This window comes from Sorghum bicolor, chromosome 5 (genome assembly GCF_000003195.3).
Source record: "Sorghum bicolor cultivar BTx623 chromosome 5, Sorghum_bicolor_NCBIv3, whole genome shotgun sequence".
Lineage (NCBI taxonomy): Eukaryota > Viridiplantae > Streptophyta > Magnoliopsida > Poales > Poaceae > Sorghum > Sorghum bicolor.
The window spans coordinates 63,818,107-63,841,350 of NC_012874.2; the positions used below are offsets into that span (position 1 = coordinate 63,818,107).

At 44.1% G+C, this 23,244-nt stretch overlaps 1 protein-coding gene and 1 pseudogene across 3 annotated transcripts; one reads left to right on the forward strand and one right to left on the reverse strand.

The window, feature by feature from the left end:
* Positions 221-3,822, forward strand: LOC110435511. Of its 3 annotated transcripts, none has more exons than XM_021461125.1 (5): positions 221-545; positions 1,623-1,792; positions 1,912-2,017; positions 2,097-2,133; positions 3,221-3,822. In XM_021461125.1, the coding sequence occupies exons 1-5, from the start codon at positions 344-346 to the stop codon at positions 3,237-3,239; spliced, it is 534 nt and encodes a 177-aa protein (XP_021316800.1). In that variant the 5' UTR covers positions 221-343; the 3' UTR covers positions 3,240-3,822. The 3 variants fall into 3 exon arrangements, with proteins under 3 accessions (XP_021316800.1, XP_021316801.1, XP_021316799.1); XM_021461126.1 differs by having other exon boundaries at positions 223-545; positions 1,922-2,017; XM_021461124.1 differs by having other exon boundaries at positions 225-545; positions 1,879-2,017.
* LOC8062652 lies at positions 8,766-11,801 on the reverse strand (annotated as a pseudogene).

Consider the following 23,244-nt stretch of genomic DNA (forward strand, 5'->3'; position numbering starts at 1 on the left):
TTTATGTACTAATTATATTGTGTGATGATATGGTGAACCGGGTTTAAAAAACCCATGGGTTTGCGGGTTTGGGTACTACGCACCCAGACCCATGCCCATAAACCCGCTGGGTCTAGCTTTTGCCCCGTTAACAAACCCACGGGTAGAGAAGTTGACCCATATCCTTACCCTAATAGAGCAAAAACCCATCGAGTTTCGGGTCTCAGGTACCCATTGCCATCTTTAGCCACCACCGACGGGCGCAGAGAACCGCGCGTCGACTCTGCCACCGCTGACAGGCGCTGAGAACCGCGCCTCTGGGTCCCAAGCCAGCGGCACCGCGTCCGCGCCCGCGGCTTCGCCCATGCCCGCCTCCAAATCCAGCGACTCGGCCCTGCGCCAGGTGCCGAAGCCAGCGATTTCGTCCCCACCGACGGGCGCCAAGAGCTCCGGCTCGCAAGCCAGCGGCTCCGCCCCCAGGCAGGCCCCCAAAGCTGGTGACTCTGCTCCGCGCCGACGGGCGAAGCCAGCTACTCTGCCCCCGCCGACGGGTGCCAAGACCAAAGGTACGATGCTGTTTGGTTCACTCGCTCGTACGTCGTAACATCATTTGATTACGCCGGTAGTCTTTGCCGTTTGATTGTGTTTGTTTCAGTTCGACTGCAATCTGGATCGCGCTGTAATCTGATACCGTGTTAGCTAAGTTGTTGCATATCATATCATATTTTGTAATCAGTTAGTTCATCATCATGCATTAGCTAAGAAATAAGTGGAGGCCTGTGGCCGGAGGCGTGCTCGGTCCACAAGGCAGCCTGTGTGGGTTAAGGTGCTGGCGCCAAGTCGTAAGATTGCAGTACATAGCGGGCGTCGCAGGAGAAACGACGTTGCGCGTGATCTGCGGCTTGGCGCGGGGACTTGGCATTAGGCCGAGATCCTAACAAACTCTATGTATAAAAGCATCAATGAGGAAATCCCAAAAGCTGCGGTTGGGCAGCGAAAATATATCTCGCGTGTTCATTCTCTGTGTGTTTCCCGCCGAGTTCATCTGGAGCTCGCCGTCGGCACGACCTGGGTGCCAGGGCAACGCCTGGTTCCAACATACCGGCCTGTAGAAACCTGCAGACACTGTCTTTTTTAACAGTAGAAAGATATCTGTTATCTGAATCCTGAATTAGATGTAAGATGCTGTTTGGTTCACTCATTGGTAATGTCATTCGGTTACACCGGTAGTAGATGCCGTTTGATTGTGTTTGTGTTCAGTTCAACTGTAATCCGATTGTGCCGTAATCTGATACCAGCCTGTAGAAACTCTGTCTTTCTGAACAGTAGAAAGATATCTGAAATCTGAATCCTGAATTAGATGTAAGATGCTGTTTGGTTCACTCATTCATAATGTCATTCGATTGCACCGGTAGTAGATGTCGTTTTATTGTGTTTGTGTTCAGTTCGACTGTAATTCGACTGCGCCGTAATATGATACTGGCTTGTAGAAACTGTCTTTTTGAACAGTAAGAAAGATATCGGTCATCTGAATCCTGAATTTACTAGCTGTTTGTCCTTTTGCTTTTATTATGAACATTTACTGTGATAATAACCATCTGAAGTGTAATGTCATTCTGTTTTGTTCTATGAAATTGTTGTAGGGCTTAACCAAGGCGATGAGGAAGACGACTGTTTTGTTGTAGAGGAGGACGGCACCTTAATCTATACCCGTTTCTGTTCCAAGAGGGCGGCCTCCCTACTAAACAAAAAAGAGTTATGTCACATATGTTACTTCAAACATGGCAGAGTTAATCCCTTTAAGAAAACTGAGGTATTTTTAAGCTCGATCTTGCAAATTTCATGCGTCTTTCGTATTGATTTTTTTATGCATATATGTTACACTTTCAATAACTGGAGGAACATTGTCGGTCTGCTCATGACAAAAATGAGGGCAAAAAAGGTGGATATCTATGTAAGAAGAAAGGTTGTTGTATCACGACATCTTCAAGGAAAGAGGCCGGTAGACACCACTACTTCTGCCATGAGAAATATCGGGGTAATTTCTGTTGCTGCACAATTGTTGTTGTCTTTCTTTTTTTTCCAGACTAACCCATTAATTGTTTTTTCTTTCTTAGACTGGTGGGTCGAATGCTTGAAGTTGCATGGAGAAATGTAAGAACCAAAATCTCATCTTGGCTGTGTACTGGAACCAAAATCTCATCAAAGCTGTGCACTTGATATGCACCATCACTTTTTTGGATAATCTGTGCAAGATTGCTATATATATTGCAATAAGATCTTTGTGAGCGGACCATGTCTGATAGTTCTAGTTCGTACATGGTCAGATATAATAGATGGAGCAGAAACCTTTTCTTTTCAGATACTATAACGTTCTTTTTGGATAGTGTAACGTTCTTTTTGGATAGTGTAACGTTCTTTTTGGATACTGTAACGTGATCAGGTGGTACTCCTATTGCTGTCATTTTGGAATGACTTTTGTGACATGCATTTGCTGTATGAGACATTTTTTAATGTGGTATAGCATCTATAGATGTTATGTATGTGGTCACCGTTGCGAAAAAATATATGTGGCTATTTTGGTTTTGCTGATTTTCCTTAGCTCTTGCCTTGCTCTACCACTAAAACTAATCTCAAGAATACAAGAGGAATGTGAGGTGAGAGGCTCCAAATGATGGTGTGTGTTATGGGGGGGCGCTCTCCCTCTCTTTTATAGCCCAAGAGGAGGGGGCTCTATGCAAAAAGGGCGATCCCTACATAGAAAGGTCCAAAACCGACCTTCAAGGGCGGTTTCCACTTTCCATCTGCATTGATTGTAGATGGAACCGTCCTTAGGAAACCGCCTTGCACGTTCCTCTAGAAGGCTGTGGCCAGGAGGGCCCACTAGTGGTGCGGCCGCACCCTCTACGGTGGCGTTTGCCAACCGCCTTCTGGTGGTGGGCTCTGCTCTAGGCCTGGACCTCCCCCGTGGTTATGGATGGATTTGGTTCGGTGTTTTGGTGGGCTTTTCCATTTTATCTTGATTTGCGCCTTTTCTGAATACGCTTTCTCGTGTCTTTTGCACCTTTCCATGTGTCATTCCTGAAATTGACATTCACAACAAAACTTGTGGAAAGGTTAGTTAAAAGCCCTACCATCTATTTATTTTACTTATTAAAATGATGTTTATAATTATAGGATAAGGGGTACCAACAATAAGTCACTGACACACAACACAATACATTGTGGTGAAATGTTGCAGGCCTAGGTCCAGGCTTTAGAGGCCCAGCGGGAGGCTGATCGGCAGAGGATAGAGGCTATAGAGGCCCAGCGTGTGGCGGAGCAGCAGAGGCAACAACATCAGATGGCAGAGGTTCTTCAGTACATGCAATCTCTTGGGCAACATACGGGTCTAGCTGCGGCACCTTCGCTATTCGTTATACCTCCACCTCCACCTCTCGCGCATGGTACTCCTATAAGTATGAGTATGAGTGTTTAAGTTTATCACCAAATGCTTAGGATCAAACCAAAACACTACATGTATCCTAGTGGATTTTTTGTCCGACACATGCAACGTCTTCTCTTTTGTGCAGCCTCCATTGCCCGGTTCGAATAATCTACCTGTCGGGCCCTCTAATGATCCAGGTCATGGTAGACCACAGTCGCAGTGGGGACCTTGGGGAACCGAGTAGTTGTCTTTGCATTTGTTGTTCAATTGGTGATGGACTTACGATGCGCTTGTGTCAATTATTTGCACTTGGATGGACTTGTGGATTTGTTTGGATGGACTTGAGAACTTATGGATGTGAGACTTATATGATGCATATGATATTTATGTGATGGATGTGAGATTTATGTGATGAATATGAGATATATTTGAGATATCTTTGAAGAATATGAAATATATGTGATATATTGTGTTTGTAGTGGTAAAATATAAAAATAAGAAAAATAGGTCGGTTACGGTCACTTTGCCGAGTGCCGGGGAGATGACACTCGGCAAAGGAACCATTTGTCCCAGCATTGTTCCTAGCTTTGCCAAGTGCCTCCATGAAGGGCACTTAGCAAAGAATTTTTGAAATTTTTTTCTTTGTCGAGTGCCTCTAGGGAGGACACTTAGCAAACATTTTTTTTTAAAAAAAATTCTCCTTCGCCGAGTGTATGCTTAGAGGGCACTCGGCAAAGAATTTTCAGAAATTTTCTTTTTTGCCTTTGTCAAGTGCTGGCCTAGGAGACACTCGGCAAAGCGACCGTCAGTTACAAAATTACCGTGACTGCAACTTTTCTTTGCCTGTCGAGTGCCTGACAAAAGGCACTCGGCAAAAAACCTTTTACCGACAAAAATTTTGCCGAGGACTCTTTGCTGAGTGCGGCACTTGACAAAGCACCTGTTTGCTGTAGTGATTGCTTGCCAATTGCACGCACGCCTCCCCTAATTAGTAATTTATCCCCATTCCCATTCTCAAATCTTGTGTCCTTTTTTTTTTGAAATAGATGTAGTAGGAAAGATGAAGATATTTTATACCATTTCTTCCATTACTAACTTTATGTTTTTTATCAATTATTTTATGGATTTAAGTATGGAACTAAGCTATCATATAAACCTATGCATTTATAAGGTAGTTCCGTTATCTATCGGTATTTTGATTTGGTGTGAGAAGTATTTTAACCCGGTGCAGACATTATATGTGCTTTAAGAGTGTGGCCCTAGACGTGAAAATCTACCAGCTCCGCCATCTAAGGACATCGTTTCCGCCACTGTCTAAGGACATTGTTTTACTCAATAAATATTAGAAAAGTATTCTCTAAAAAATATCGTCTAAATTAGTATGTCAAGTTGGACTCGTAAGAAACACAATAGTGCATTTAATTTGTAATTACATTTGGATGCATGCATGGTTTAGAAACTATTACCTTTCACGTCTCGATTTTTTTGCGGTACACGTGGTGACGTTAGCGGTGAATAAGGTCCTCTACTCAAAAAGTTAATACCATTCTTGTATTAGCCAAAATGGTCGGTATACGTTATACTGATGGCGTTGATGGATTTTCTAATTGTCTGTAGAAGTACATGGTTATAACTATATTATTAGCTATGAGCAATAAAGATATGTTTTTGTACCAAAATATGTTTATTTACTTTGTAACTATATTATTATAATTACAATATTTTAAATCATATTTCAATCGGTTAAGACAGTCACGCACATGCTTACCAACTTTAAAACATGTACACACCTTATCCATGGGCATATGATGGACCATTCACACAAAAACCTCTTATTCATGGAGTTGGAGTTAGGCTACTGGCAAATATGTTCATTTGTTCTAGAGACTTCGGAGTAGAGTAGCTCTATGGTAGATCGAATTGGTGGAGCAAAGTTTAAAAAAAAGAGCAGAACAGTCCAAACAAGTCCAATGATTGTCTCCAACAAACGACCTATATGAGCACTCAAATCTAAAATAAGTGGCAGGAGACTCAAAATCAGCTTCCAACATAGTATCTATATGGGAGACCCATTTTAGGTTGTGTCAAAGTCATAATCCAAATATGAAATTCTCCTTCCTGGAAACTTATTTGCAGAAAATATTCTTCTCTGGATCTTGTTGTTGGAGAAGATGTCAAATGGGTATTGAACCCTTTACCTATAATGCCATCCCCGCCTCAATACGGGCTAATGCTAGTGAAACAACACAAGGCCACTACTACAAAATATCTTTTGCGAGGCGTTTTGGAATGGACCTCGAAGACGGGCAACAAATTTAGCCGCCTCGGTTAATGCTTTGAATTAACCGTGGCGGTTATTTTTTATTAACCGAGACCGTTAAAAAACCGTCTCACAAAATCAATTTACAGAGACGGTTAAATAATAACCACATCCTAAAATCAATTAACTGAGGCAGGCTTTATAAGTGTCCCGTCTCCTAAAATACCCTCGTTTTATGAGGCAGCCCGCCTCAGTTAAAATTCTTGAGGTCCAGCAAGCCCATACGAGGCCTGATAATTATTCGTAGTATATATATAAGAGAAAACCTAGTGCCTACTCCCATACCCCCTCACTCTCTTCTTTCCCTCTCCCTCTAACTGACGCGGTGCTAGTGCCCACTCCCTCTCCCTTCCCACACCGACGCCCCTCCTTCCCAATTGTTTCCCCCACCTCACCCTCTCCCACTCCGGCACCACTCCCTCTCCCTCTCCCTCACCCTCTCCTCTCCCTCTCCGAGCAGCGAACACGCGGCGGGATCCATGGCAGCCGCGAGATCCGCGAGATCCATGATGGTGTGAGGCTCCACGGCCTCACCGTCATGGTGGCGCGAGATCCACGACCTCACCTCAGCAGCTGCTACTTCGACGGGGGCACGGGGCTCCCTCCACGGCGGCGCTGGGCTCCCTCCACGGCAGTTGCGGGATCCACGGCCTCACCTCCGTGGGATCCATGATGGTGCATAGCTCCTTCATCAGCGGCTGCGGAATCCACAGCGGCGCGGGGCTCCCTCCATAGTGGCTGTGGGATCCACGGCCTCACCTCCACGGTGGCGCAGATCTAGCGGCCACGGCGGATCCGACAAGCGGTGGCACTTGGATGGGCTTTGGCAGGCCTCGTTGATGGGCTCGCTAGTTTTTTTTTTTTTTGTATTTTATTAACCGAGGCAGGCATCCAAACTATCTCGAAAAAGAGTCTGATTTACCGTAACCTTTGATCCGAGGTGTTTTGGATGCCTACCTCGGAAAATTGTTTCTGCCCACCTCAAGTTTATTACAGTAGTGGGCCAGTGCCAGTTCTACCGTGACCGGTGTCAAAACTCGAGTAACACCTCATTTGATGTGTAATGATTTTATGAAGTTGTTGTAGAAAGTTACTATGCAAAATTATATTGAAAATGGTAAAAGTGCATGTAATTTACGAGATGAATTTTTTGAGTCTAATTAATTCATGATTGAATATTAATTACTAAATAAAATAAAAATACTACAATAGCTAAATTCAAAAAACAACACAAGAAACAACACAAGGCAGCCATCTAACTTATCGATCTCCGTTTTCTTACTTATCGATCTCCGCAGTCTCTTTTCTGTCCATGTCAAGTTTACATAACGTTATTTTCCTAGTTTCCATAGTAAAGTGATTTTCCTAGTTTCCATAGTGTACTTTAAGGCCCTGTTTGATTTGGTCCTCTTAAACTTTAGTCACCTAAATTTAGTCTCTTTTAGTCACTTTTGAGCCAAACACTATGACTAAAATACCTTTAGTCATCTGGTCACTAAATTGTGACTATAGGGACTAAACACAACTTTGGACAGGGGATGCGTCTCATTTGTTTGTCCTAGGGGCAGCAGCTAGCATTAAATATGATCGTTTTGGTCATCCTAAATATTGATGGTGTCAATTTTAGTAGTCCCTCCGTAGGTACAAAGAAAGTTGTTTAGGAGAGAGCAATATGGTCTCTAAAGTTTAACTTTGACTCCTTATTTTTATAAAGTATTTATCAAAAAGTTGTATATATATATATTTATGAAAGTATTTTTTAGATAAATCTATTTATATGGTTTTCACATTTTTAAAATCAACAACTTAAAAGGTATTCATGATTTGTATTCTCAATGTTTGATCTAAACTTTATCCAAAATGACTTTCTTTATAGGTATGTAGAAAGTATCTTTTAGTCAACAAAACCAAACACAATGTGACTAAAGTTTAGTCCCTAGTGGTCCCTGAAATTTAGGAGGTCCAGACCAAACAGTGCCTAAAGTGCCACACTCTAGATCGCGCTCGCCCGTTTCCTGCATAAACTCCGAAGGATCATGCTCTCCTCATCGCCCACAGGACCCTCCTCGTCTTTTGACTTCCAGTTCCATCCAAAAAGCTAGCAGCAAATCTCCTAATGGCATCTGAGAAATGTATGTGTTGATATACATAGTTCTTCGTGTCTTCCATGATCACCTTACTCAAGTTAGCAAAGGCCATTGAGATAAAAAAAAGCATCGATTTCACCGGCCGGTAGCTGTTACGGCATACAGGACCCTAGTCACCGCGGAACAGGAACGATGCAGCGTTCCACGTTCTGGGTACGAGCGTTCGGGACGGGAATGCGGAAACGAAATTGCTCCCATAGTATAAAAATTGCATCTAAAACGTTGTTCTCATTACTGGTTCGTCGTTCCTTGATCCGTCATTCCGGAAACTCCGGTGACTAGGTACAGGACACCGTCCATACAGCTGCACCTGCAGTCACCATACGCAGCTAGGGGTGGCAACCATGTCCATTGAGACTTGAGAGTCCTCTGCTCTTGCAAATGAGAGCTGATTGACAGCATTGTGGATCAGGACCACGTCCTATGTAGCCTCCTGCCGTCGCCGACGACACGGCATCATCGCAGAACACAGTGAGACCATATACGGGTCGATGGATCAGCATCAGCATCAGCAACTCAGGATACTCCTCTTCTCCGCTGCACAATATGCTCGCCGGCGTCGTGGTCATCGGCGGGAGCACACAATATGCTCGCCGGTGACCGGGCTCACCATTTGCAGCTCGGACGTCTCGTCGGCGGTGACAGGCCAGCCGTTCGAGGAGCTGATCAGGTACCGGCTAGTACAGATCGGTGGCTCTGGGAGAGTGAGGCTGTTCTCTGTGTAGAGGCAGCGGCAGGCAACACTGCCAGCGTCAGAGTCAGAGGTTCAGAGTCTGATGCCGCTGGTGACTAGTAACTACTCCCATGGCTCAGCAATGGCAATGCAATGCAAAGACGGGGCATGACCCTGACCCAACTTCAGATCAATTTACTTAGGAACACAATCTGCAGGAGAGTGACAAAGACAAATTAACAACGTAGCCAAAGTGCCAAACAGCAACAGACTGCAACTGCAACAATGGCTACCATACATACCACACATTACGATTGCATAACACAAGTTTAGCATATGGCTCTCGGACATAGTACAAATCGATCCTACAAGTTTCAGAGAACAGCAGACCGACAACTCTAATCTCTTATTACAGTCTTCAGACAACTGACGCGTCAACAAGAGCAAACTCTAGGGACATTATTCATTCAGACAGAAAGACGTCAGGAACAGCTTGCAGCCGGGTCCAGCTCGTAGAAGCCACGGAGCTTGCCGCGTCAACAAGAGCAAAACTATTCTAGGAACACAATTCAGTCATTCAGATAGCTAGAAAGACTTCAGGAACAGCAGCTGGGTCCAGCTCGTAGAAGCCATGGAGCTCACCGCCATTTTCCTCCGTCAGACGGAACGCAGGTATCTGATGAGAAAACCTCAGGTTCTCCGTCACTGGTATCTTCATTGCTCCCTTCTGATCATCATGCTTGAACACAGCCACATAGCCGTCGACTTTGGTCAGAAACTCAAACATCGTGCTGGATTCAGTGCACCTCTTTATCTCGCCAATAGCATACTCATCGTGCTTGCTGCTGGAAGGAGACCCATCAGGCGACCAGTTCAGGTAGATGGCCCAAACCTCACCTACCTGTGGACGGATTTCAAACTGCCACTTCTTGCTGGTTTTTGTGACATTTACAACATGAGAGAAAGCGTATGTTGTGTCATACGTGGCCCTCCAGTCAAAGTTACGAACCTGAAATGTACCACAGCTGGGAGTTGTCCCCTGCTCCAGCCATGCACTGTTCCTCCTGCTCTTCTTTAGGGCACGCCTCAAGCCAGGTCAAATGGGCTCTGAACGGATCCATCTCGACTTCGCTTACCCAGCCATAGAACTTGGGGAACATGTCAACATCACTGTATAAAGCCCATATCTGCCCACGTTCAAACTTTGCACACGAGCGGAGTTCTTCAAAATTATAGAAAGCGGATTCAGGAAATGTGAACGTTTTGGGGGAGGAGGAACCATCACCAATTTCAATGGCACCATCGGCATCTTTCTGCAAGGATGTATCTTCTTCAGAAGAGATGCCGTTATGATTTCCCATAGGGAAATGTACTTCAGGGTGTTTTTTCTCCGGAGCGATATGCTCAGTTCCAGGAATCATTCTACCACTCTTGCTGTCAGTTCCCAAATCAGCTGACATTCTGCCAGGAGACATGTAAGATTCTAGAGTAACAGAAAGAAATGCTGCATCCAGGTCAGTGGGGAGAGCTGCAGTGTCAAGTTCCAGAAATCCTCCTGGGACGCCAACTTTTTCGGTTCCAGTAGTCCTATAGAAGGGGATCATGTGAGAAAACTTGAGTAGCTCACTTGATGGTATTGTGAATGAGAATTTGTCCCTAGCTGTCGCGAACAAACTGACAAAGCCCTTAATCCTGACCAGTGGGATAACAGTGGCACCATCTTCTGCTGACATATTTGACAAGACTTCCACAACTTCATATTCATAGGATCTATGGTTATCAGCGTCTATGCTCCAACCCTTGTAAAGAGCCCATACCTCGCCCTTAATACGGTATATTACATACGAGTTTCTTTCTTTACCTTCCGTCAATGGAACAATATGGGAAAAAATGGACCTGTCTGGTGATATATCTCTTGTTTTCCTTAAGCAAAATTTTCCACAAGCAACAGGTAGTTCTTCATCTGTCCATTTCTCCTCTTTTTTATTCGCTGCACTATGCTCCAGCCAAGCCAAATGTACTTTGAAGTCTGAATCATCAAGCTGCAATATTCGAGCATAGGATCTTGGCATGCCATCAAGTTTATCATAAATGGCCCAGATCTGACCAACTTCAAACCAAGTGTCATCCCTGAACTTCTCAAAATCAAACATATTTGGGACAGGCATGGAGAGACACCTGGAATAGCAACTCTTCTCACCAACAGTATCAGTAGCTTCTGAATTGACATTGCCCTGATCACTAACAGTGTCAGAATTAGCATTGCATTTCTGTGTCGCATTTCCATCCCTTTGGCTGTCCACTTCTCTATTGTGATGTTCAGATGACTGTCTGTTAGAACCAACAACAATATCATTAGACATTTTGCAGCTGCCACAATTAGCATTCCCTCCATGTGTTGCAATTCCATCCCCTTGGATATCCACTTTGCTGGAAAGACACTCAATTGATTGATTGCCAGCACTAGCAAGACTATCATTAAACATTTTAAAGTGGCCACAATTAGCAGTGCCATTATATGTTGTGTTTCCATCCCCTTGACTGTCCATTTCTCTAGGGAAATATTCAGCTGATCCATTGTTGGAACTAGCTACATTACCATTACATATTTCATCTTCACCAGAATTAACATTGCATACAAGCATAGCATTTCCATCCCCTTGGATGCCCACTTTGCTGTGGAGATATTCAGTTGATAGATTGTCATCACTAGCGACACTACCATTAAACATTTTATCATCACTGTGATCAGTGTTGCGTTCATCTGTTGCATTTCCATCCCCTTGGCTGTCCTCTGTGCTGGGGCAATGTTCAGCTGATTGACTGTCAATACCAGCAATATTATCATTAAACATTTTATCATCACTGTAATTAGCATTGTATTCATGTTTTGCATTTTCATCTCCCTGGCTGTCCACTTCGCTGGGGAGAAGTTCAGCTGATTGACTGTCAGTGCCAGCAACATTGTCACTAGACATTTTATCACCACCGGAATCAGCATCGGAGAGTGAATTATACTTCTTTACCCTCTTGTCCTCTGAGTCCCTGCTGTGGCTGTTGTTGGCACCATCAACTTGCTTTCTTTTACCCGACGGGTAAAATACCCGATCTCTCAAGATTGTTGGACCCTGCATCATTTAGCACTGCTGATGCATCTTCTCTTCTCAAGTTCTGGGTGGCAACAAAGTGTGGATCTGGAGGATCTGGCATCATCCTTCTTGTTGTACACTCAATTACAGAAGGTGCAGGAGAGTGAATTAGGTTTGTTGCTAAACATTCGGCCACCCCACTTCTTGTCTCTGAGCAGCTACCTTCCTGATCACCATTAGACCTGCAATCCGACTCCACATGTTCACCCCTTTGCCTAGCATGCACCATTGGCTCACTCTCCCCTGTAGGATAAAGCTTACTGTACCGGACCTGTGGATTGTGGACACCATGTTTCTGACTTCCAAATATTTCAGATGGAACTTGAGAATTATTTGGAGCAGCAAGAAACCTTGAGGGAACAGCCTCTTCATGTAGGTTGAATGCAAAAAAGTTTTTACTGCAGCCTTCACAGCGGATCACAAGGTTCCTCTGATGGTACACAAATCGCTTCCGGCAGTGCGGGCATATGGTCCAGAACACCTTTACACAATCAGATGTTGGTATGCGTTTAACCACATCACTTTTGCTTGCACAGGTCTCATCTGATGGCCATATAGTTTCCTTTGACATTTCTCGGGGACCACACTGTCTTTTGATGTCATATCGTGATCGCTTCACATGATCACACAATATTGTATGAGCTTCTGAAACCAAATTGAAAGCAGCTTGAGCACTAGGAAGACTATTTTTACGAGGGTGAAGCAAAAAGGCAAGTTTCTCATATCCCTTTCTTATGATTGTTTCATCAGCTGTTGCTTCCACTTGGAGGATACCATACCAGTCCATGTATCCATTGACCTTCACCTCTGCTGCACAATTCACTTCACAGATAGTCAGCAGCTGGGATAAGTTCTCAAGCCTTGGATAGAGCCTTTGAGCTTTAAGTGCAATCCTTTTGGCACCCAAGAAGTCTTTAACTTTCAGCTTCCTTAAAGCAATTTCCTTGGCATGTAAGGCCTGTTCTTTGTTGCACTCCATCACACATCTAACAAATTGTCCCAATAGCCTTTTTCATATATACTGCTACCAGCTTGACATTAGTACCCACTAGCTACCATTCTTTCAGGAACACACTGTCTCGAAGTAGTAGTAATGCACACCGTTGGATCAATCTATACAACACAAATAGAGCTTTGCATCAAGTCCTGCATGTATACAAAGTACCAAGTATGTTAGTGCTGAGAAAACCTGAGTAGCACCAGAAAAATGCAAAGTTGAGTGAATGATACTATTAGTGTGGACATTAATCACCAAGATGAAGACTCAGGATCAACAAATAATTATTTTCTATTATAAATTTACTATTAACAAACTTAACAAGATATAATAGACATAGGCCACACGACATGCTCAGTGATTTGACAGGTGGACACGACTGGAGCAATCCATATATATATATATATATATATATATGGAAATTCCTTTGTACACGTGCGTGTAGTTACTCTCATCTTCAATAAACTATATTGTGTATGTATTCATACTTGTTTATCAGTTTGAGTATGTTTATATACTCATATTAAGATACTCTAGATCTTACCACGCGAAAATTTTTCAAAAAAAAATTATATTTTAAATATATTACTAAAATGCCACTACTATATTATATACAATAAGTATAACCATATACTCTATGTATGTATGCATACTTAACATACATATCACTCTAGATGGCCAAGTATGATCATATACTTTGTCTATATACATTTCGTCCGGTCATATACACCTTAAATCAAGAGATATAGAGATGAGAGTAACTACACGCGCGTGTAAAAGAAACGCGTCCTATATATATATATATATATATATATATATATATATATATATATATATATATATATATATGGAAATTCCTTTGTACACGTGCGTGTAAAAGAAACGCGTCCTATATATATATATATATATATATATATATAGCGCCCACAGTACAATTACTTCTATTATGCGAGGAGTTGATCCAAATCCGACTATGGTTTAAAATTCCTACATGAGATGCTTTTCATTCACCCATGAGTGCCAGGGATCGGAGTGCTGGAAGCCTTGAACATAATAAGCTAGCTCACACAATAGAATTTTTTTTCTGGTGTTCTCTGAAAGGCTGTGCTTCCAATTCCACATGCCCCCCCAAAAGGAACTTAATTTGGTCAAATACAGCAACCACAGAGGCCAAAATGGATTGTGGGAAAATGGAGAACATATCCCTGTTACCCTGTATGAACACAAAATAGTTCAGCCAGCAGAAATTAGCGAGGATCCACATATCCCTGTATGTATGTCCACGAATCCACATCCGCAGCACCTAGAGGAACTCAGGTTTAAAGAACCCCAGAGATGTTATCACTCTTGGAGGGCACTGCTAGTAGCAGCAGAAATTAGCAAGGCTCTTGCTTGTGGCAATTAAATTCAGGGCATCTATCGCAAGCCTTTCAAGCACATCCACATGACAAACCGAAAGGAGAAAATACTACCGAGGAAATCCAGCAAACATCCCTCCCCCAATTTCCCCCCAATTTTCGCTAACGTACAGAAAAGAGTTGAGCCATTGCTGTAACTGTAAGGTGCCTCGTACATCACATCACAAAGCGGCGCCTTGCATTTTCTTAGCCCCAGCACCCAAAGATTGTGCGCACCCACAGCCCCCGCACAGACCCCAGAGTAGCCGCGATCAGTCCAAGAACCAAGGAGAAGGGTACGCCGTACGTACGCGACGCGGAAGCGGAAGGAATGAAAAAGGGGCCGGCCGGGCCGGGGCATGGAATGGAAGCCGGAAGCGGAACCTTGTATACCTGACTGAGCTCGATGTGGCGCGGAGATGGAGCGAGCGGCGGGGTTGAGTGCGCCAGACGCCGGCGTGACGACGAGGGGGCGCCGGAGCAGGTGGGCAGCAGCTGCGGTGAGGCAAGTGACCGATCGACCGATTGGGGTGGGTGGGGTTTTGCCGTAGTGACTGCAGCCCGTAGGAGGGAGCTGGAGGCTGGAGGGAGCTGGATGGTGGCGCGCGCGGAGATGGAGCGAGCGGGGGAGGGTTGAGGTGAGGCCGGCCGCCGGCGAGACGACGGGGGCACCCGCAACGGGGAAAGGCCGGCAGCAGCTGCGGCGAGGCAAGTGGCCGATGGATCGACTGGGGTTTTGCCGCCGCAGTGACGACGGCAGGAGGCAGCAGGGGAGCCAGGTAGGCAGTAGGCACGCGTGTCGCGTGAGCAGTGGGCTATGGCCTATGGGGTAAATGTTATTTTTGCCTTTTGTGTTGGTTGCTCTATGAGGGTGCACAGTAAATGTCATTTTTACCCTTTGTGTTGGTTGCTCTATGGGGTGCACAGTAAATGTCATTTTTGCTCTTTGTGTTGGTTGCTCTTTGGTACGGTATGTTGATCATCAGTGGTGGGATATATTTTTATCATATTTGTGGTAAATCTCAGTAAACTACACTCGTGCTTTTTTTACCTTATATGCAAATTATTAGAATTGAGGCCTGATACCTACGATTTCGTGCTAAATGTATGTTTTTATGATTTTTGTATACATATATGATTGCAATGCAACTTGAATACCTCATCCAATTTGGAATATGTTGTTGACAACAACAACGATCAACGATCCCATGTGGTCGGGATGTTCGGAACCGAGAAATCAAGTTCTTAGTTTTCTAGGAAGAGAAGAAGTGAACTTGGACAATGGATTGGAATTGGATGGAAATGGAATTTGCCTGATATTTAATAGTAAAATAAACCCCTCTCCGATCATACTTAAATGTCACTTTGGTCAGTGGGGCTAAATGTCTACTTGTAGTGATGCAACCAAATATTGTAGAATGATGCTTCATTTTGTACTGATATGCATCATAATCCTTAATTTTTTAGCCAAAGAAATCATGCTATCTTAATGTTTTTTGTTCAAAGTTTGACACAGAAAAAAAAAGTACCAAGGTTGCTCCTCTTTCTAAATGCATATTTAGTTTTTTTTACCAGTAGCAGCCTACTCAGCGTGCCTTTTTTTTTTTGCTATTACCACTTGTGGGTTATGGCAAGAATTTTCATTAGAGTTCACTAGACCAAATATACATTGGAAATAATAGTAACAAATTATCTTTACGTTTTCCTGTTCATTTTAGGTAGAGTTACAAGTGCTGTATCGGTAGTACGTATTATCCATCATCTGAATGTTCTCAAAATTGATCATCTGAATGTTTTGAATAGCTTAGGTTCTCTTCCATAAGCTTGTTGGGTTATCTTCTTGGAGGCTCTCACGTGCTGTGTTGGAGCAACTGTGTTGTGTTTGCTCCTAAGGGGATGAGCTGTTTCGTTGAAAAGATGAGAACATTCGATAGGAATGCACTTCGTGAATATTACGTAAAACAAAGGGAGAGAGAAAAAAAAAATAAAGGTTCAGAGTAAGTAACCAAGTCCCAAGCACATATATAGCTTGACACCCCATATACCATTGTATAGAAGACCAGCGTGATCAGACAGCATACGGTGTACTGAGCAAGATTGGCTAGTCGCCAAATAAATGACTAGTGTTTTGCTTGAATTTGATGGAAAAAATATTGTGAAGGGTGGGATGAACTTCATTCAATCGTTCATAAAAAGTACATGACGACTATAGAATAGGGAAAGGGGTATGAAAAAAAATCACAAAACAAAACATCTTGATATCTAATTATGCAGTGGCACAACACACATTCTCCGGGGATTTGGAACCAACCACACAGGGGCTGGAGAGTTGGACCAAAGCTGAGGGGATACAATTTCCGTGTTCCTGTTCTTTGCTAGGTCAAATTCTCCAATATCACGCCTATTATTCTTGGAAAACTTAATATCAAGTTCATCGTCATCAGTAAAATAGGCATGATTTGCCTTCATTTGGGGATATTCTTTGGCACAAAGGCAAAGTGATTGGTTAAGCCCAATAAAAAGCACATTCTTATCCAAGGTATTTACATCCACAAGCTTTTTGTGATGTAAGGTCCACTTTATGTACTTTGATCTTGTTGGTCATCCTGAGTGGCGAAGGCTCATGTTCTAAAACTGGATGATATTCATAATCGTCACCAAAAAGTGATGAATCTTCAGATCTCCAAATTTGCAACAGTTCACCACACTGGTCTTGCACAATGTAAACCCTCTCGGACGCATAAGGTTTCACCTGGTCCAGAACAATCTTCATTGGAACAGCACCGGTGGCGCCGAGTTCAAACACATGGATATTTCTCCAAACGAAGTGCAGGCATAGAGAAGCTCACCCTGGAACAGGCAGTCTTCGTAGCGAGTTTTTTTGGTGGCAACCATGTCCACTTATCATCCCCTGCCCTGCTTGCAAACGAGAGCTGATAGTTTGGGTTGTGGATGAGAACCACGAAGTAGTCCCCGGTGGATGGATCTGAAGAAAGGAAGGCCTTATAGTATAGGTAAACCCGCAGCTCCGCGGGAGGCACGATTATCGATCGGTGAGTCCGAATACCAATAACGACCTGCATTGTACCACGAGTACTCATAGTTAACAATGGTGCCTGCATCATCAAGAATCGGCTTCACCTGCTCGATGGTGGTGACTGTCTGACTGATGGCAGCGCAATCTGATCACGGGTGATGGGGTTGACAACGTGCAGCTCAGACGCCTCATCTGCGGTGATGATCCAGCCATAGGAGGATCCAATAACCTCCCTACTCTGGATAGGCGGGTCAGGGAGAGTTAACGTGTAGGCCTTCTTCTCCAGGGCCGGCTCTAATCGATAAGAAAAGAAAACAAATAAGAAAATATTAAAAATACTAATCGATCATGGTTGTTGGTGTGTTGCTTACTGTGATAGCGTGTGTATCTGTCTTTCCCTACCGTTATGTAGAATAGGACCGGAAGGAAGAGTAATCTACTACTTTGACTGGTTTGTCTTGGATCTTCCAATGCTAATATGCCAAATAGAAAATTAATAAATTATATATACTAATTACCTATATTATTTTGAGCCCCCAAGCTCCATGGGCCCCCGGCGGTCGCACTGACTGCCCCTCCCTTAGAGCCGGCCCTGCATACCAAATAAAAGTAAATGGAGAATTAAATGATGCCTTCAAGCCTGAAAGAGGTTTACGTCACGGTGACCCGCTATCACCATATCTCTTTCTTATATGTGCAGAAGGTTTCTTGGCCCTTTTACAGTGAGCAGAACGGGATGGTAGAATTGCTGGAGTGAAAGTTTGCCATTCAGCACCTAGTGTATCACACTTACTGTTCGCCGATGATTCATTAATCTTGATTCGTGCAAATGGGGGGATGCTCAACACCTTCAGGATGTCCTGGATGTGTATGAAAGGTGCTCGGGGCAAATGATCTTGTAGGTGTCTTGTTTAGCAGGAATACTAGAACTGATCAGAGAAGAGAAGTGTGTGACAAGCTCCAGGTTGTTAAAGAGACTATGAATGAGAAATATCTTGGACTCCCAGTGCATGTAGGGAGATCGGTGGGAGGTACCTTTGCATATATCAAAGATAGAATCTGGCGACGTATCCAAAGATGGAAGGCGAAGTTTTTATCACGGGCGGGGAAAGAAGTTTTAATAAAGGCAGTTGCTCAAGCGATCTCCACCTTTGCAATGGGTTGTTTTGACCTAACTAAATCCTTGTGTGATTAAATAAGTAAAATGGTGTGTCGGTTTTGGTGGAATCAACAAGAGGGAAAACATAAGATTCACTGGGTCAGTAGAGAGATGATGCAAAAAGAAAAGAAACAAGGGGGGCTGGGATTTCGGGATATTCATGCTTTTAATCTAGCCATGCTGGCAAAACAGTGTTGGCGATTATGGAGTAGACTTGATCCCTCTGTGCAAGAATTCTAAAGGCGAAATACTTTCCAAATTCATCGGTACTAGAAGCAAAGCCAAAACGGTGTATGCCGTATACGTGGAGAAGTATCTTAAGAGGTTTGGAGGTTATGAAATTGGGAAGGCCACAGCTTCACCCATGCTAGAGGCGTTCGTCAGGGAGATCCACTTTCTCCAATGCTCTTCATTTTGGCTATGGACCCGCTCCAGCGGCTGCTCGATCTAGCAACTCAGCAAGGGATCCTCAGCCCCTTACCACACGCAGCAGCAAAATGGAGAACATCCATGTATGCCGATGATGCGGCCATATTCATCAACCCGATCAAAGAGGACGTAGTAGCTGTGAAAACAATCCTTGAAGCCTTTGGTAACTTCTCTGGACTCCACATAAATTTGCAAAAGAGCTCTGTACACCCAATCAGATGTGAAAATGTGGATCTAGACCAAGTCTTATCACCCTTCACTGGTAGCAGAGGTGTCTTCCCTTGCAAATATTTGGGACTGCAGCTTCACACTAGATCGCTTCAGAAAGTCCATGTTATGCCACTCATTGAGCGCATTGGAAAACGGCTACCGAAATGGAAAGGGAAATGGTTAAACAAAGCAGGGCGCCTCACGTTAGTCACTTCTGTCCTGTCTTCCATGCCAACCTACCACCTTACCGTTTTTCCTTTGGCTGCATGGGCAAGGAGGAAAATTGACAAAATTAGGAGATCATTCTTGTGGAAGGGGGAGGACAATGCTAACGGAGGTCATTGCCTGGTTAATTGGCCAACATGTACCAGACCTAAGGAGCTCGGGGGCTTAGGGGTGCCGGACCTAGAGAGATTTGGGAGAGCTCTACGCCTTCGTTGGCTATGGCAAGAATGGGTGGAAGATTCAAAACCGTGGCTCGGATCTGAGCTCCCATGCAATGACGCTGACCGCCTCCTTTTCAACTCATCAGTCACAATAACGTTGGGTGATGGTGCAAAGGCCCGCTTCTGGCACCACAATTGGCTTGACGGAGAGGCTCCTAGGTATATGGCCCCAAACTTGTTTCAACTTGCTCCAAGAAAGAACAGAACAGTACAAGATGAGCTACGGAACAACAATTGGATACGCTCGCTAAGGAGAAGAATCACCTCGGCTGTCCACATTGAAGAATTTGTATCCCTTTGGATTAGGATTCAGGGTGTGCACCTCCAACAGGGCATTAGAGATTCGATCGCCTGGAGATGGACACCGGACGGGATTTATTCCACCCGTTCAGCGTATCAAATCCAATTCAAAGGCTCCTTTGGTTTATTTCGAAGCGAGCTAATTTGGAGAGCCAAAATGGAGAACAAATGCAAGATCTTTGCTTGGATTCTAGTGCAAGACAAAATTCTAACGGCTGATAACCTGCAGAAAAGAGGATGGCCACATCAAGAACATTGTGTACTTTGCAATGGTCCTTTAGAAACTGGCCTGCACCTATGCTTGTGTTGCCCTTTTGCAAAGGCAGTTTGGGATCTGATCATCTCGTGGGAGAACCTCCCTGAACTGCGGGCACAGTTTCAGGCCAGTCCTATACATATCAAAGCATGGTGGGAAGACACAGCAAGAAAGGTACCAATTTCAAAACGAAGACGACTCAATGGGATGGTGATTTACACCTTTTGGAACATCTGGAAGGAACGAAACAGGAGAATATTCAATAACACCTCAGAGACGGTGGTGCAGGTGGCTGCAAGAATCAAGGACGACATCGAACAAAGAAAGAGAGCTTTCAATCAAGCCTAGCTTTCTCAGGGTGTTGTTTTTTTGTTTGTCTGCAACTGTGGCTTCGACCCACACTTTTCTTTCCTTTTTCTTTATTTGCTTGTACATAAACTCTTGTGCTCTCCTACTTAATTGAAAGGCAGAGCTCCTGCCATTGCGTTCAAAAAAAAAAGAGTGGGGGATACTAGGAATCTGAAATTTTGGTATGATACCTGGATCCCAAGAGAGGCGTTAAGACTGCCCATCACACCGAAGAGGGGAAGTATCCTGACAAATGTTGATGATCTCATTGATCCGTTAACTGGGTCTTGGGATGTGGAACTCGTCAGAGATACATTTTGGGAAGAAGATGCCGCACTAATAGCCTTACCGGTGAATGAAGGAAGGGAAAATGTGTAGGCGTGGCATTTCGATGAACGTGGTCTGTTCAGTGTCAGAAGCGCTTACAGGGTCTGTCAAGACTCCTTCATTCGCCGAAGGAGCAGAAATAGTGAGCAGGGAGGTAGTAACAGAATTGTTGACCCAATGTGGAAGAAGATCTAGAAATTAAGATGTCCAAACAAGATTAAACATTTTGTCCTGAGAGCAACTCATAACAGTCATCCTCTGAGGGCAAACCTTGTGAGAAGGGGGATGAAGATTGACTCTGTGTGCCCTGTGTGCAACCGGTTTGATGAGGATGGGGGCACCTTTTTCTGAAATGCAAATTGGCCAAGAATGTATGGAGAATCCTGAAGCTCACTTAGGAGTAGGAGCTATTGAAGAAGTTGGGGAACGTCCGAGACATGATCACCCAGGTTTTGCTTGAGAAGGAGGAGAAGCGATGCCTTATCTTTACTATGTTGTGGTTCCTATGGTCGGAGAGGAATTTCATTAGGGAAGAGGGCCGCCGTCGTCCGGCCGAGCTCATTGCACAACTAATCAGGACCTATGCGGATGAGATGGAAGCCTCAAAATCAAAACCTGGAGGGGTGACATAGAGAAAAATTGGGAGGTGGGTGCGGCTACCTGAAGGGGTGCTGACTGCTGAAACTAAACTCTGATGCATCATACTATCAAGAGGAAGGTTGTGGAGGATGGGGCTTTATCATCAGAGACAGTGATGGAGATGTAGTGCTCTCTGGCTGGGGCGAGTAAATCATTTGGTGAACCCTTTGCAAGCGGAGATCATTGCCTGTTTACAGGGAGTGCAAGCAGCAAACAATTTGGGAATTGGTCATTTGATTCTAGAGACTGATGCTCTGAAAATTAAACAAGGCTGGGCGTCAAACCAGGAAGATCTCTCGGTGACAGGCTCTCTGATGGAAGAGCTGAAATCCTTTACGTATGCAAACTTTATTAGGTGTGATTGTAATCATGTTCCTAGAGAATGTAACAAGGCAGCACATGTTCTTGCTGCTCTTGGTGTGGGTAGCACAAAGGGGATAGAGCATATTTCGTACGATGTCCCAGATAGTATCAATGTAATTGTGGCTGACGATTTGTCGACACAAGTGCAATGAGAAACTGCCCATATTAAAAAAAAAAGAAATAATACGGCTTATAAGACAAGCGAACAGTGTTTTGTTCGCTTGTCTTATAAGTTGTATTTTTTTGCTAGGCCCATACGTCAGTGCATGCAAACGGCATAAACCAAACGGAAGTTGGACGGAATGGCATATGGAGGGTAAAAAAAGAAAAGTGTCATGGCATAGATGTCCGTTACAACTTTTTAATGGCATAGAGGAAGGGACCATCTTTCTTAATGGCACACAGGGAAAAGCCTCTTCTTCATCCTCCCACGCTCCGCCACCACCCGTCACTGGCCCGCCACCCATTGCCCACTGTGGCACAGCAGGACCTCGTCGAGCTTCGCCGAGGCCGTACTGCACTCGTGGCGGCCTTCCTCCTCCCCTCCCCCTCTCATCGTAGCTTTCTTTCCAACTCCGGCAAACGATCGTGACTCCCCTGCCCCAACCTGGCCCAGCCCCCTCCACCGCCACCACTAGGGCCCCGACCATCCGGTAGCCGTCTCCACTGCCTGGATTGCATATCTCCTTGCAAACCTCTCTCTTCCAATCCCACAGGAGTTGGAGAAGAAGGGGGAGGCTGGAACCCTAGCCACCGTGTCGGAGGTGGGAAAGAAGACAGCAGCACGAGCGCTAATCGGACCGCCTCCTTGCCCCGCACGAATCAAACGGCCGTCGTAGGTCACCAGAAATCGTGTCCCCGGCTAAAACAACTGAGTATTGTTTAGCAATTTTGTTTTAATAATCCAACCAATTAGTAACCACATCGGTGAGTGTTTATCTATTGTCCACAAAGTGGTTTGATTCCAATTCCAAATAAAGGGAGAACAGACAAATTTATTGACAATTGCATCGAGATTCATAATGCAGGAGATTAATACATGTTATTTTACTATAGAACCGAAGCTTGATCCTACGATTCGTGCCAAACTATGTTTTTATGATTTTTTTTCTATGTTGACAATCCGACTTGAATACCTCTCATCCAATTTGGTTATGTTTTTGACCAAAAAAAAAACCCCATGTGGTAGGGATGTACAGAAACAAAATCTTAGTTTTCTAGGAAAAGTAGAGAACTTGGACAATGGATTGGAATTGGACGGAAATGGAATTTGCCTGATATTTGTTAGGAAAAAAAATACCCTCTCCAATCATAAATACATAAATGTCAGTTTGGTCAGTGGGGCGAAATGTCTAGTTGCGTGAGAGATGGCCTGCAAGCTGAAGAAAGATGGCCTAGGAATAAAAAATCTTGCAACTCAAAATGCGTGCCTGCTGTTGAAGACTTGAAGTTGATCCATCGTCTGCATAACTAGTGTGGAGATTGGTGATGGTGCTTCCATATCATTTTGGCTAGATAACTGATTAGGGCTTGTTTGGATGCGCATGTATTTCTCTCAATCCATATGTGTTGAAGTGGATTAAAGTAAATTAAAACTAAGTTTTACTCTAATCCACTCCAGCACTTATAGTTTGACGTAAA